Genomic DNA, 15,757 nt, shown 5'->3' with positions numbered 1-15,757 from the left:
GAGGGGTCTTTCACAGTTTCAGCCAACGGAGAATGACATCCAGCCCGCCCTCTCACGGCGGGAGGCCCTTAAATAGCCCAAGAGATAGAAATGCTCCATCCATCCGGTGGTGAATTCATGATGTAAAAAGACGACCCCCTCAGTGGTTGCCACAATGGATTGTCCCAAGGTTGGAGAGAATGATTTATAGTTTAGTCAGTCAGTTCATCCGGGGGTTAAGATGACAGTCCCTGCTCTTTATAGTCGCACCAATAGGATAGTTCCAGTAGGAGACACAAAAACATACGGGGGAAGGGGAGGGGAGGGGAGGGGGGGAGAAACCCCTTTCCCTGGGGCCAGATGGTAGCCCATTTCACGGCCTAAACAAGGTCCGGGAGGGAGGGGGGGCGGGGGGAGAGAAGGGCTGGCATCAATGCAACAGGAGGAGAAACCCCTCCCCCGGCCACCAGCCCTTTCTCCTCCAGTTCTTCCAAGTAAAAAACCCCCAGTTCTTCCTGGTAACATAACCCAATGCCATGTCCCAGCCTCCAGTACATTTCTCGGAGGCCTCCAGGTCCTCTGCAGCCGCCAGGATCTTCCTGAAGGGGTCTCTCACTACCCAAAGCCAGAAACTGGCTGCTGGAATCCCCTCCGTCGCTAGCCCCACCATCAAGGCCACCATTGCCTTCGTCTCTCAATGCCTCTCAATGCCTCTAGCAACGCTGCTAGCAACGCCGCCGCTGCCGCTGCCGTCGTTCTCTCACAGCCGGTAAGCCACCTTTCTCCCTTCTCAGCTGGGACGCGGCAGCAGCGTGGTAGCAGCAGGGCTGCTATTCGGTCGACTCCGGGTGAACCCTGAGGGGCGAGAAAGGTCTCAAAATGCTCACCCCAGTCTCATCCAGCCAAACGGATGAATCGAATAAAATGAAACGAATCCTTTTTAAGAACCTTGTAGTAAAATTCTTCCGCTTTTCCAACAGTATTTAATTGATATCTTTCTCCTTGGTATCTCAATATTATACCAGCTGGAGCATCCCACCTAAATGGGATGTTTTGTTTCTTTAGCTCAGTCACCAAAAATCCAAATTCCTTTCTATCTCTTAACATCTTAGACGGCAGCTCTTTATATATCCAAATCTTCCTTCCATGCATTTCAAAAGTGGAGTTAAAAGACTTTTGCACAATATCGTTTCTTATTCCTTTATCAGTAAAGTAAATCACCACATCTCTAGGCAACTGCCTTTGCTTTGCCACCCAAGAATTTACTCTATAGGCCTTATCAATCTTACAGGATACCTCTTCAGAACTAATCTTTAAAATCAAAGCCAGAACTTCAGCAGACATCTTTCTCAAATCTTCTCTTTTATCTTCCTGTAATCCCCTAATTCTGACCGCAAATTCCATGGACCTGTATTGCATCATTGTAATTTCTTTTTCAATCCTTTGTTTTATATTATCTGCATTATAAGTCTCGTGGTTAGCTTCCTTTTTAGACTTTACTTCTGAGCTCATGTCTTGAATATTTATCAAATCATTTTCAATTCTTTGTATTTTATTGTCCAAATTATAAATCTTATGATCAGCTTCCTTCATTTTAGACTCTAATTCTAAATTAATATCTTTGTCCATCTTTTTAACTATTTCTGAAAAAGTTTTCAAAGCTGTTACAAACTGTTGTTTCAAATTGGCATATTTTTGTTGTACCAACTCTTTAATTTCCTGCCTAAATTTTTCAAGATTCTGGTTCACAATATCATCATGTCTTGCCATCTTCTCCAAAACAAATTCTTTAAAACCATTCTTCTGATTCTGCAAGTTCAAAACTTGTTCATATGGTTTGTAAATGGGGGAGCCCCCCCCACTGCTTGTTTGTCTGGCTTTGTCATTTTTAACACCATCCTGCCACACACAGACAAACTCTTTTTTTAAAAAAAAAGACTTCTCTCCAAACAGTATCAATATCAAGTCTCCAAGAAGGAAGAAACATAAAGTAGAAATTTTTCTTTTCAATTCTAGCCAGCGCTCTTATTTTTGCTACTTTGTAACTTGTTAAACTATTCAGGTGGAAGGACTTTCAGCTTTCTTCTTCTCAAGCCTCAGTCAGTCGCCATTTTAAACTTTTTTTCCTTTGCTTTTAAAATCGCTTATAAAATTGTTAGAAATACTTGCGATTTAGGGTCCAAAGTCCAGATCTCATCCTCTTTGTTTAAACAATCTGTTAGTTTTCAGTAAATGGCTTGGTCCCGTCGCCTAGCTCTGCAAAGAGCAGAGTTCTCCTGAAGCCCGGAGCAGTGGCGAGGAAAATAGGGAGCCTCATCCTGCTTTGTCCCCAAGAGTAAAAAGAAAACTCTGGGGACTTCGCAGAGGGCTCTACCTGCCCTCGCCTGCTCTATCTCGCATTTCCTTAAGGAAATGGAGTTTTTCGAGCCGCCTTTCAGCTGTAAAGGCAGCTCTTTATGGGCGACGGAGCTGGCGGTCTCAAAGGACCGTCCGACGGCGACCTATTGTGATCATTTTTGATAAGATTGAGTTCTGTTTTCAGCATAACTTTTCAGTTGAAAAGTGAAAATTGCCCTGGCCACAGAAGACACCTTTCCAAATTCTCAGCAGTTCCATGCAGGATAGTTTTAGGACAGAATTTATGAATCTCCAACTTGCATTTCAATTCCTCCTGTAATATCTGATTGTGAAACCCAAATTCTAATCTTTTCCTGAGGAAGTGGGGTTTTCAGTCCAAGCTTTAATTCTTATTACTTAATGCATGCTTCATCCATCAATACTATCAACCTCCGAGGAAATAGACCTGCCAGAGGAAGAGGAGATTCATCTATCTGTGCCTCTTTGATAGAGTAGGAGTGATCAAATAAGTCTGAATGAACAGATTTGAAGCACAAAGCAGAGAGGTTAAGGTTAAACAAATAGCAACATTCCTGGATAATAGGTCTATCGATCTTCTGTGGGTTCCATTATAAAGTAGGGGAGAAAACAGGCAGCAATCTCAAACTGAAAGACACATTACTCATGGAATTACACAGTGAATGAATAGCTGGAATTGAACTAATCCTTGTCACTGGCTAATCTATCCTAGAATAATTATAAGTGCAGCATGATTTCCTTGAATGAATGAATTCTTAAACAAAGATTCTTGATTTCAGATGCTGCTCACTGTGAACTCTGCCCAGAAGACCAATATCCCAACAAGAACAAGGACCACTGCATTGCCAAGAAGATCCACTTCCTTGCCTATCAAGACACCCTGGGATACACTTTAGCTTCTCTCGCTCTTTTTCTCTCTGTGAGCACATCTGCAGTCCTGGTGATTTTCTACAAATATCATGACACACCAATTGTTAAAGCCAACAACAGAGAACTCACCTACATCCTCCTCATCTCCCTCCTGCTCTCCTTCCTCTGCTCCTTCCTCTTCATTGGTCAACCAGGGAAGCTCACCTGTCTCTTCCAACAATCTGCCTTTGCCATCCTCTTTTCCCTGGCAGTTTCCTCTGTGTTGGCAAAAACTGTCATGGTGGTTCTGGCCTTCATGGCCACCAAGCCTGGAAACAGGTCAAGGAAACTCTTAGGAAAACCACTGACCAACTCCATTGTCTTAGCCTGTCCTCTGGTCCAAGCAGTCCTTTGTGCCACCTGGCTGACAACTTCTCCCCCATTTCCTAACTTGGATTTCCACTCCTTGTTTGGAGAGACCATCTTGGAATGTAAGGAAGGTTCAGCTTTAATGTTTTACATTGTCCTCATCTATCTAGCTTTTTTGGCCTTCATCAGTTTCACAGTGGCATTTCTAGCTAGGAAATTGCCTGATAGTTTTAATGAAGCCAAGTTCATTACTTTTAGCATGCTGGTCTTTTGCAGTGTTTGGATCACCTTCCTCCCCACCTACCTGAGCACCAAAGGGAAGTCCATGGTGGCTGTGGAGATCTTCTCCATTTTGGCCTCTGGGGCTGGTCTCTTGGCTTGTATCTTTTTCCCCAAATGCTACATTATTCTACTGAGGCCCGATCTGAATTGCAGAGAAAATATAGTAAGAAACAAAAATGTCTAACTAATGCAAGGATTGGCCTCATTTATATTTGTCTTTGTGGCATGTTTAGAATGTAATAGCTTTCTAATAAATGATGACGTGAAGGACAAATTCATCCATAAAAGAATTCCTTATCAAGTTCTGTGACTGCTTACAATATTCCTGTGGTCAGACTTTTGTTTGCCATGTTTTCAAAGTGTCCTTAGTGAAGTCCAGTGCCCTGTATGGAAGGAAAATTTCTTGTTAAAGATGTGTTTATCATTTTGGATATTTCTAAGTTTATATGGCAAAGGAAAAAACCAAGAATCTGATACAAACTACTGCAAGATGCTCAGGAAAAAGGGGGTTGGGTTTTCCAGACTTGAAATTGTATTTTGAGGCATGTTGTCTGGCCTGGTTAAAAGAGTGGGTGAACCTCCAGAATAAGAGGCTACTTGGATTAGGGGGCCAGGAATTAAGGTTTGATTATTTATGGTATGATAAAGTTAAAGTTAATTTTGATTTTAATAATGACTCTGCTAGATGTGCCATACTTAGAGTTTGGAATAAATATAAAACAAGGTTCTATACGAAGTTGCCTCTTTGGGTGTCCCCTCAAGAAGGTTTTTTAAGAAAATAAATGGTGGCGAAGCCAGACCACTAGACGTATGGTAAAATATTATTTTTCAACTCTGGTGAACCTACCTTAAAGTTGAGGGAAGAATTTGAATTAGAAGGGTATGTTTGCCATTGGTTTACATATCAAGAACTGAAAGAATGGCTTAAATCAAATAAAAAGAGTTGTGGGTTTGATTTTGCTAAAGAATGAATTGGAAATATTACTGTGTGGTAGTGATGAACATATTATTGCTAAGATTTATAAAATGTTATTGAAATTGAATTTGGAAAGTGAACATGTAAAGCACTGTATGATTCACTAGTTAAAGAATTTTAGATATAATGTGATGCTTGAACAATTAGAAAATATGTGGATGAAAGTTTTAAAATTGACACTAAACTATAATTTAAAAGAAAATTTTTATAAGATGATGTATCGCTGGCATTTAACACCAGATAAGTTATCCAGAATGTATAACGGTATTTCAAATGAATGTTGGAAGTGTAAAAGAAAAAAGGAAGTTTTCCCATTTATGGTGGACATGTGATAAAGCAAAGAAATTTTGGAGTAAGGTTCATATTATAATACAGAATATTCTTCAAATGAAAGTAAAAATGGAACCAGAAACTTTTCCTTTCGGTTTAATGGAAAAAGACTTGGAGAAAAATTTTGATCTTATAGATATTGACAGCAGCAAGAGTATTATACGCACAAAAATGGAAGGACACTTAGATTCCCACTATGGATGAATGGCTACAGAAGCTGATGGAGTTGGAAGAAGTGGCAAAATTGATCATTTTGGTTAAAGGAAAGAATATAAGTACCTTTATTTCCACATGGAAACCGCTTCTGAACTTTGTGCTTGAGGTGGAAAAAAATGAAACTTTGATTTTGGGTTTTACCGACTAGATTGATATGTTTTTATAGAAATGGATAGTTTATATTACTATGGAAAAACAAAAAGTTGTGGTTTGAAGTTAATGCTTTTTTTTTTCTTCAACAGAGGGAGTCAGAAGTCAATGTTTCTTCTTTTCTTTTCCCCAATTTCTCCTGGTGCAGGGTTTCTTGCCTGGGCAGGGGGTTGGACTAGAAGACCTCCAAGGTCCCTTCCAACTCTATTATTCTATTCTATTCCTCGCTTTTCTCTCCCTGTTTCCCCCTCACACACAGTGTGTCTTCCTATTTACTTTTGTATTTTGTATTTTATCTAATAATCTAATAAAAAACGTTAAACTGCAAAAAGATATGTTTATTGTTTCAAAGAGGATGCCATGGAGGACTTTCAATGTGATAACCCAAACCTTCAGTTGGACACGGATGCAAAGCAGAAACCAATGCAGCTTGTAAAACAGGATTATGACATGAGCCATTCTAGGGATAGATAACATTGTCCACCCTGCTTCATTCAGCACCAGCTGTAGCTTCCAAATGCTCTTCAAAGGTAGCCCTACGTAGAGCCCATTGTGTGAATTCAAATGCAAGATGACCAAGGCATGAGTGACTGAGCCCAGGGAATCACGATCCAGGAAAAGGTCCAACTGGCACACTTTAAGAAGTTATGCAACTAGAAAGAGTTGTGAGTCCAGGAGGGCAGGGAGGCCCCATCCCCAAGAAGCAGCTGGGACTCCCCTCCCTACTCTTCCGCACACAAGCAAAGCTCCAGAGCTGATCCACACACACTGCTTGTATCTTGGGGCCCCACAGCCAGGCCACCCCGGTTTCCTTCCTGCCTTGCCTTGCAGCAGTGGCACCACTAGCAGCAGCAGCCAGGATCAGGAGGCAAGCAGGCCCGGGCATCCCCTCAGGGAAGTGGGGCTGGGCAGTAGAGTCCCGGTGCCCTGGGAACTCAACGTTTGGGTACATGCTGCCCAGGGTCCCAGGTAGCCCATGCTGCCCTCCAGGGCCTGCCCATGTGGCCTGAGAGGATCAATGAGAGTCCGCCAGTGGATCAGGGCCTGGCACCCACCCTGGTCCCACCCCCAACACAAGGGACATTGAACTGGCCACACCCACACTGGCCGTGCCCACCCAGGCAGCTGCAACCACCCAGTCACCACCACCCCGGCCCCCCAAGGGCAACAACAATCCTGATCTGACCCTCAATGAAATGGAATTTGACACCCCTGATGTAGCTCATGTTCAGTCAGTTTCATCCCTCATGTTCCTTCAGCAGAGCTCTGGATGTCTCTTGATCCTTTTCAGCTCTCTCAATTGAATGATGGGGCATGTTAGGAACAATGGACCAAGAGAGGTTGCATGTGATTGATCCTTTCCAAGGCCTCAGTAGCTTTCCTATTCCAGGTAGTGGCCAAGGCCTCAGAAGGACCATGGAGCAGAGCCTGGGGTATAATCCTCAGTTCCCTTTGGAACCCCATCAGTCACTAAGATTGGACTGGTCAAATAGAGGTGGCCTCCCTGCAGACAGAGGCAGCATAAAACAACCTCAAAGCCATCAGGCCATGATCTGGCCAGGACAAAGGGGACAAGGATAGCTCCTCCTCAGATCCCATTAGAAGTGGTCTGCTTTGAGTTGAGCCAAGAAGGATGGTGGCCATGTTGAGATGCCTCTAAGGGAAGCCCCAGGGATGGCATATTGACATTTCTCAAGACCATAAGTCTGGGGAACCCCACAGTCAACTGTGAAATGCCCTCCAGAGGCTCAGACATGGAAGTTGCTGTGCAGCAGGAAGGCTGGTACAGTGGCAACAATTCCAACTGGTCCTGTGAATGAATCTTCAAGAAAAGAAATTCAGACATGACAATTTGGGGAGCAGCACCCCAAAAGACCAAAAGAGACACCCGGATGACAATTCCTACCCTTAGGTTACAGCAACAGAAATTTTCAAGTCTTGCCCAAAAAATTGCAGTTAATATCCTGAGATTCTTCCTCAGATTACATTGCTGCCTTGTGCCACTATTCCCAAGTAGCACTCCTATGACCTGACCAAACTAGGGCATAAGCCAAAATCCATCTTGTGTGCAGGGGTCACTTTCATGTAGATCAACAACAAAGCTTCCCCATGACTCCATCTGCTCTGTGAATTACAAGAAGGGACCCAAACATGTTTTCCATTCTGCTGCATGAAGAGAAACTGTTACTAAGGGGATAGGACAATGGCTCTTCCCTGCAATTATCAGAAGAACAGTCATTTTTCGTGTATCCCCTGTGGATTTCTACACACAAAGATCTTCCAGGATAAAACCTGCTTTAAAAATTATCTCTGAGTTCAGCAGATGGGGGGCAGAAGGTGTCACATTAGCCTGTCTTGTAAAGAAGTCATTCCTCTGTTTGAAGAGACTCACATGCCTTTGTTTCCTCTATGGTCACAGCCCAAAGAGAGGTAAGAGGAAGCATTGTTGATATAAATTGGTCCTGGGGACATCCAGGTGGCACAGGTGGTGTCTGATTTGCTAAAGGTCCAGTGAGATTTCAGGAGAAACCTTCAATTCTGTTTCTGCATAAACCTTGATTTCTGTTCTAGGAGGGAAGGTGATAAGAATGACTGGGCAGGAGTCATGCTGCTTCTGATGCTGATGCTCTTCTGGCTCCTGGCTGCAATTACAGCAAAAGGGCTGCAAACCATGTGTGTGCTCAGGAATTATATCAAGATGGATGAAAGCTGCTGTAGACCTGGTAATCTCATTATTGGTGGGAATTTGCCCTTTGGAACCATTTATAAGTCTCCTGTCCTAGAGTTTAATAAAAGGAGTCATCATCTACAGAATGTGTAAGTCTCAGCTGGGACATGCAGATAATTATTTTCTTTGCTTTAAATTCAGGGACGGTTTTTAGAAATACTTCTTCTAGTGCTTTGAACTGTCCTGGTGTAGTTCACATGTTGCGCTTTTCTCGATAAAATCCCAAGCTCTTCAAATAAACTTGAATTAATCTCTTCATCAGGAAGATGATAAAACAACAAAAATGAAGAGGGAAGCTGTGCTGACCTAGTGAAGAAGTCAAATTATAATATTAATCTGACTAGTAACTTCTGGTAGAAAATTCAAATAAAAGGTCAACACTCTTCCAGTGTTCAGGTGTTACAAAAATCCCTCTCAGATTTGGAATCAGCATTGCTCATGAATAATGGCCTTCATAAATCTATGAGGAGACCCCCACTGTAGTCCTGTGCTCAGCAACCTTTACCACACCTGTAGAAGCTGCTCCAAGACAGACCTTAAATAATTACGGTGAAAGGGAAGCAGTTGGAAAGGATTTTAGCCACTTCAGCAAAGTGAATATGGCAGGGATCATAGAAAGCATAAAACAGTCCATAATATCTATGGAAAGTCTTGTCTCCTTTCTTACAAAGGCATCCAAGTTTAGCCAAGGCAAACCCAAAGAAAATTGGGAGTTTCTGCCCTCAAAGTTCTCCCCAATCAGTGAAGCAAATTCTACAGCCATGCACAAGCTTTCCTCTATCTGTACTTTTTCTTACTACAGATTCATCCCCAGTAACTACCAGCAGTTCCTTGCATTGATGTTTGCTGTCTGCGAGGTCAATAAGGATTTTCTTCTGCTCCCCAACATCACCCTTGGCTTCCACATCTACCGCCATTTCCAGAGAGAGATTGAGATTTCCTTAAACAGCCTCTCCATGCTCTCCTCACGAGGCCAAGTGGTTCCAGGGTACAAATGTGACAATCTGGACACTCTGCTGTCCGTCATTGGTGATCTCAATGCCAAATTCTCAAGGTTGATGGCCTCCTCTTCAGCATCTTTAAGGTCCCACAGGTAAGAGAGCTCCCTTGGATACAGTATGGAATAGATAAAGATCAAAAGCATACACAGAAGCCAAAGATGAAACTAAAAGTAAGGGGGGCATATAATGAGTTTGTGACTCTTAGATTATTCTTTATTAAAGTGTAACCATCATTTTAGTGCCATCTATTCTCTGTATCAGGTTGTTGGTTTCTTCTCTTGTCTTCTGACAACCAATAAAAATGGCTAAGAAGGGAAGAAGATGAAGTTTGCCATTCAAAGTCAGTCAGTCTGACTGGAGGGCCATCAACCACACAATGGTCACGACTAAAGTCAACATAAAGCATTTACTTTGTCTTTGAAAAAAGAATCTCTTTTTCTCCAGCTGGGTGTTGGCTTTGAGTTCTCTCAGGGAGAGAGAAGAGTTTATCCTTCCTTCATCCAGATTAATCCCAAGGAATCTCCTCAGTATGTGGGTTTAGTCCAGCTGCTCCTGCATTTCCAGTGGAACTGGGTTGGGCTTCTGGCCCCTGAAGATGACAGGGGAGAACGTTTCGTCTCAATTCTGACGCCAATGCTCCAGGAGAAGGAGATCTGCCTGGCTTCCACTCTAATGCTGAAATTGGATAATATTGAAATCACTCCGAAAAACCTTCTTCTCTATTTCCGCACCTGGTCTAAAGCAGAAGTGTTTATTCTGTATGCAGACTTAGCTGTTACTCTCACTGTAATAGGGGTGTTAGAGTTATTTGAAGATATCATGAAAGTATCAATTAGGAAAGTTTGTATCTTCACTTCACATTGGAAACTTGGCGTGGAAGAATCTGAACACACATTGCAATTTATAAAACCTTTGCATGGAGCCTTGCATTTTAGGGACCACTCCGGAGATGTCTCTGAATTCAGCCACTTCCTCCTGTCTTTAGACCCCTTGAACCCCAAAGGAGATGTCTTTCTCCCTCCATGGTGGGAATTTATCTTTGGCTGCAAGTTCCATAAATCAGGAAAGATCCCTCCAAAGGGGAAAAAACAATGTACAGGAAAGGAGAATCTGCAGAATCTGCCCAATTACACTTTTGAAACAAGAATGACAGGTGACAGTTACAATATCTACAATGCCGTTTATGCTCTGGCACACGCTTTGCATGCAATGCATGGATCCAGAGTTCGACCAACCATGATGAGGCTTGGAAAGAGGATCTCAGATGTCCAGTCATGGCAGGTAATTTCTATGGCTTTTGACTCAGTCCACAGACTCTTAGATCGGAAGCTCCCCATATGAATTTCTTCAGTTCCTGATTAAGTGTCTGCATGCTCCCATACCAATTCATCTGAGACTCTGCCCTTTTTTTTTAGTTTACCTTTTGTTGGGCTTCTCAGCTTGCTGTGTGAAAACAGCTTCTGATTAATAATGGATGGAAACTAACTAAGGAGAAAAGCAACCTAGAACTGAGGAGAAATTTCTTAAGGAATGGTTTATCTTTAGAAGTCATGGGAACCCCATTGCTGGAGTCATTTAAGAGGAGACAAGATAGCCCCTTGTCTAATACTGTAGAGGGTCTGTTGCTTGAGCAGGGGTTGGACTAGAAGACCTCCAATGTCCCTTCCAATACTGTGTTTCTGTTTCTATGACAACCACAGCACAGAGCAAGATTCAAAGTGGTCCGAATGTGTTCCTGGTCTAAAATTCACCAGAATTTTTTCCATCAATGACTAAAATGTTGGACCTCTCTGAATAGTGAAGTTTCCAACTTAGAGTTGGAAATTGTGCCCAGTGACAAAGGGAAAACTTAGTTTCAGAATTCAACACACCAGATTCCTCAGATCGCCACCAAGAGATGGAACTAATTTCTCAAATATAAACTCATCTTCTCAAGATGGCAATCATGTTGTGATAGAAACCACAATGTCTCATTTGTAGTTCTAGCCCACATACTCTTATTTCAAAAGGTCTCTTTTATTTCAGATTCTTCCCTATTTGAGGAATGTGCAGTTCAACAACAGTGCTGGAGATGAAGTCTCCTTCTCAGAAGATGGACTGGGGTCTGCTCGTTATGATCTTCTCAACTGGGTTTTTCTCCCCAATCAATCTTTTATCTCCATGAAAGTTGGGCAAGTAAATCCTGAGGCTCCCCCAGGCCAGGATTTCACCGTTAACTCTGATGGAATTGTCTGGACCACAAAGGTGAGCTGCAAGGAAATGTTGTAAATTCAGGGAAAGATTCATTCTCTTCCTGAGATGCAGAATGTTATGTACCATATAAGGAGTGAGCTATAGGCGTCACTCGGGTTCTCCAAAATGGCGGGAAAATACTTGAACCTCATTGGTTAAGCCGTCTGACAGCCCTCTATAAAGGAGGACACTGCCAGGCAAGCAGGTTGTTTGGTTGTTCTGGTCTCCTAATAAAGAGCTGTTGTTACTGAAAGAGCTGTGTCCATCTCTTCCATCATCCAATCTAACACAGAACATCTCCCTAAGTTGAAAAATTATCAATTGAGTCAGAAATCATGGCAGTCATTTGGTAAAAAAATATGCTTTACATTTAATGAATAAGAGCTCTGATTTGTGTCATTCCACAAAGGGTTAGGCTTGGGAATAACGTCTGCTTGAAACACAGTATGCAATTACAGCAAGCAACAGTTTAGTTTAGTTTAGTTTAGTTTAGTTTAGTTTAGTTTAGTTTAGTTTAGTTTAGTTTAGTTTAGTTTAGTTTAGTTTAGTTTAGTTTAGTTGATTTGTATACCGCCCTACTCCCGAAGGACTCAGGGCGGTGAACAGCCACAAAATAAAAACACATAAATACAAATTTTAAAAACAGAATAAAACCAAATTAAACAATTTGGCCGAAGACGAATTTAAAACACCCCAATAAATTAAAAACGAATTAAAATTTGCACTTTAAAAAGGGAAAAATTAGGCCAGGCCAGCCTGATGGAATAAAAAGGTTTTAAGAGCGCGGCGGAAGGTGCGTAGATCTGGGATCCTCCATATCTCTGGGGGGAGCTCGTTCCAGATAGTAGGTGCCCCCACAGAGAAGGCTCTCCCCCTGGGAGCCGCCAGTTGACATTGTTTGGCCGACGGCACCCGGAGGAGCCTCTCTCTGTGAGAGCGTACCAGCCGGTGGGAGGCTACTGGTGGCAGCAGGCGGTCCCGTAGATAACCAGAACCTAAGCCATGGAGCGCTCTAAAGGTGGTAACCAAGACCTTGAAGTGCACACGGAAGACCACCAGGAGCCAGTGCAGCTCGCGCAGGAGAGGTGTTACATGGGAGCTCCATGTTGCTCCCATAACCATCTGCGCGGCTGCACGCTGCGCCAGTTGGAGCCTCCAGGTGCTCCTCAAGGGGAGCCCTATGTAGACAGCGTTGCAGTAGTCCAGGCGGGAAGTGACGAGGGCATGAGTGACCATGCGTAACGAGTTCCGATCCAGAAAGGGACGCAATTGGCGAATCAGGCGAACCTGATGAAAAAGCCTCCCGGTCACGGCCGTCAAATGCTCTTCTAAAGACAGCCGTAAATCCAGGAGGATGCCCAAGTTGTGAGCCCTCTCCGTGGGGGCCAGCGATTCACCCCCAATAGTCAGTGATGGCACCAACTGACTATATCGGGACGTTGGAAACCACAGCCACTCAGTCTTGGATGGGTTGAGCCTGAGCCTGTTTCTCCCCATCCAGATCCGCACGGCCTCCAGGCACCAGGACATCACTTCAAGGGCATTGTTGGGGTGATCCGGGGTGGAGATGTACAGCTGAGTATCATCAGCATACTAATGATACTCCACCCTGAAACTACGGATGATCTCGCCCAGTGGCTTTACATAAATGTTGAACAGAGGGGGCAAGACGACCTCCCATCGACCCGTGTGTTCCCACAGAGAGGGCCTCCTCAGGGTGCCATCAGCCAAACAATGCAGGCTGGTGACCCCCAGGGGGAGGGCCTTCTCTGTGGGGGCACCTACCCTCTGGAATCAGTTGCCCCCAGAGATAAGGAGAATCCATGACATCAGTGCCTTCTGCCGAGCCCTTAAAACCTTCTTTTTCCAACAAGCCGGGCTGGCCTAATTCTTTTTAAGTGTTTTTAATTGTTTTGTTTATCGTTTTAATTAATGGGGCCAAATCTATATATATTTTTAACTGTATTTTAATATTTGTATTTGATGTTTTTATTTGGCTGTTCACCGCCCTGAGTCCTCAGGGAGAAGGGCGGTATACAAATTCAAAATAAAATAAAATAAAAAAATAAAAGAGGACCGACCCTTGTGGCACCCCACATATGAGGTGCCTCGGGGGTCGACCTCTGCTCCCCTGCCAACACAGACTGCAACTGGTCGGAGAGAAAGGAGGAGAACCACTGCAATACAGTGCCCCCCACTCCTAACTCTTTCAACCGGTGCAGCATGATACCATGGTCGATGGTATCAAAAGCCACTGAGAGATCTAATAGGACCAGGACAGAGGAGCAACCTCTGTGATTTCCATGGACCATTGCTTCTCAGTTGTATCCTCGTGGTTCTTTCTTTTAGAAATTTTGTGGTTCAGAAACAATTCTTCATCTGCAGGATGAAACCCCAGTTTCAAGCTCCCCCATCATGGGTGTGTCAGTAATGCCAGTAGCCTGGATCCCTTAGGTGCTGTTCCATATTTCTGATAGACAGTGGCAATGTATCTCTTTAGAAGGGAATCTGAACATAGAAGTAGGAATGGGGAAAAGAATGAATGCAGCAGGTCCATTCCTTAAGTAATTTCAAATACTTACCTTTTAGACCATCCCGTTTGCCAGGTGTGAAAGGAAGAGGTGCCATGCGGGAGAGAGGAGAAGAGTTCCAGAGGGTGAGCAGGTTTGCTGCTACCGGTGTGACCTTTGTCCAGAAGGGACCATTTCTAATCAGACAGGTAGACCATACTTCAAATTTAGATCTTTAGGTATCAAGGTAGACATCCATTAAATCAATATATTTTTGTTATTCTGATCATTTTTTATAAAATTGATATGCATTCATACTTTTTAATGGAACTTTTCAGTTTACAGATCTAAACTGTCCTGGCCACAGAGGCCACCTTTCCTGATCCTCAGCAAGGATAGTTTGAGGTCACAATTTATGAGTCCCCAACATCCATTTCTGCTTCAACTTTCACATCCAATTGAGAAACAAACTTCCAATCTTTTCCTGAGGAAATGGGGCATGTGTCCAAGCACTAATTTGTTCTTTTAGAGGGTGCTTCTTCTGGCATCTCTATCAACCTCTGAGGAAATATACCTCTGGAGAAAGAGGAGATCCAGCTATTTATGTCTCTTTGATAGAGTAGGAGGGAGGAATGAACAGATTTGACCTACAAAAAGAGACATTAAGGATATCAGGTTAAGGGATGATGTACACACAAACGAAACTCCAGAATTCATGGATAACAGATCTGTCTGTCTTCTGTGGGTTCCATTATAAAATGGGGGGAAAAAAACAGGCAGCAATCTCAAACTGAAAGCCTCAATAGTCATGGAAGTGCACAGTGAATGGACAACTGGAACTGAATAAATCCTTGTCTCTGGCTAATCTACCCCCAAGATCATCATACATGAAGGATGATTTGCTGTTTTTGATGCCCCATAAATTGAACTGTGGGTTCTTTCATTCTTCCCTTTGTGGGTAGGTCAACAGCAGAAAGGCAGCACTCATACCATTTATATGGGGGGGATAATATGCATGGTAGTTGCTCAAGAAATCCTAAGACAATCATTCTTGATTTCAGATGCAGCTCACTGTGAACCCTGCCCAGAAGACCAATTTCCCAACAAGGACAAGGACCAATGCATTGCCAAGAAGATCCACTTCCTTGCCTATCAAGACACCCTGGGATACATTTTAATTTTTCTTGCTCTTTTCCTCTCAGTGATCACGTCTGCAGTCTTGGTGATTTTCTATAAACATCATGACACACCAATCGTGAAGGCTAACAACCGAGATCTCACCTATATCCTCCTGGTCTCCCTCCTGCTCTGCTTCCTCTGCTCCTTCCTCTTCATTGGTCAACCAGGGAAGATCACCTGCCTCTTACAACAATCTGCCTTTGCCATTCTCTTTGCCCTTGCAGTTTCCTCTGTCTTGGCAAAAACTGTCATGGTGATTCTGGCCTTCATGGCTACCAAACCAGGGAACAAGACAAGGAAACTCTTAGGAAAACCACTGACCAACTCCATTGTCCTAGCCTGTCCCCTGATCCAAGCAGTCCTTTGTGCCACCTGGCTGGGAACCTCTCCCCCATTTCTTAACTTGGACTTCCACTCCTTGTTTGGAGAGACCATCTTGGAGTGTAAGGAAGGCTCAGATTCAATGTTTTATGCTGTCCTTGCCTATCTAGCTGTTTTGGCCCTTGTCAGTTTCACAGTGGCCTTTCTAGCTAGGAAATTGCCTGATAGTTTTAATGAAGCCAAGTTCATTACTTTCAGC

At 43.3% G+C, this 15,757-nt stretch overlaps 1 protein-coding gene across 1 annotated transcript; it reads left to right on the top strand.

Moving 5' to 3' along the window:
- Nucleotides 1-515: 515 nt before the first annotated feature.
- LOC139312226 (vomeronasal type-2 receptor 26-like) lies at nucleotides 516-3,991 on the top strand (the record flags this gene model as incomplete). The annotated part of the gene is made up of 2 exons (XM_070936831.1): nucleotides 516-748; nucleotides 3,121-3,991. Coding segments are annotated over exons 1-2 (1,104 nt in total), but the record flags the coding sequence as incomplete, so codon positions are not given.
- Between the last annotated feature and the right edge of the window lie 11,766 nt (nucleotides 3,992-15,757).

Source organism: Pituophis catenifer, unplaced genomic scaffold (genome assembly GCF_029215685.1).
Source record: "Pituophis catenifer annectens isolate HBS135680 unplaced genomic scaffold, rPitCat1.0.hap2 SCAF_1, whole genome shotgun sequence".
NCBI classification, from domain to species: domain Eukaryota; kingdom Metazoa; phylum Chordata; class Lepidosauria; order Squamata; family Colubridae; genus Pituophis; species Pituophis catenifer.
This window is presented reverse-complemented; position numbering and strand designations above follow the sequence as displayed.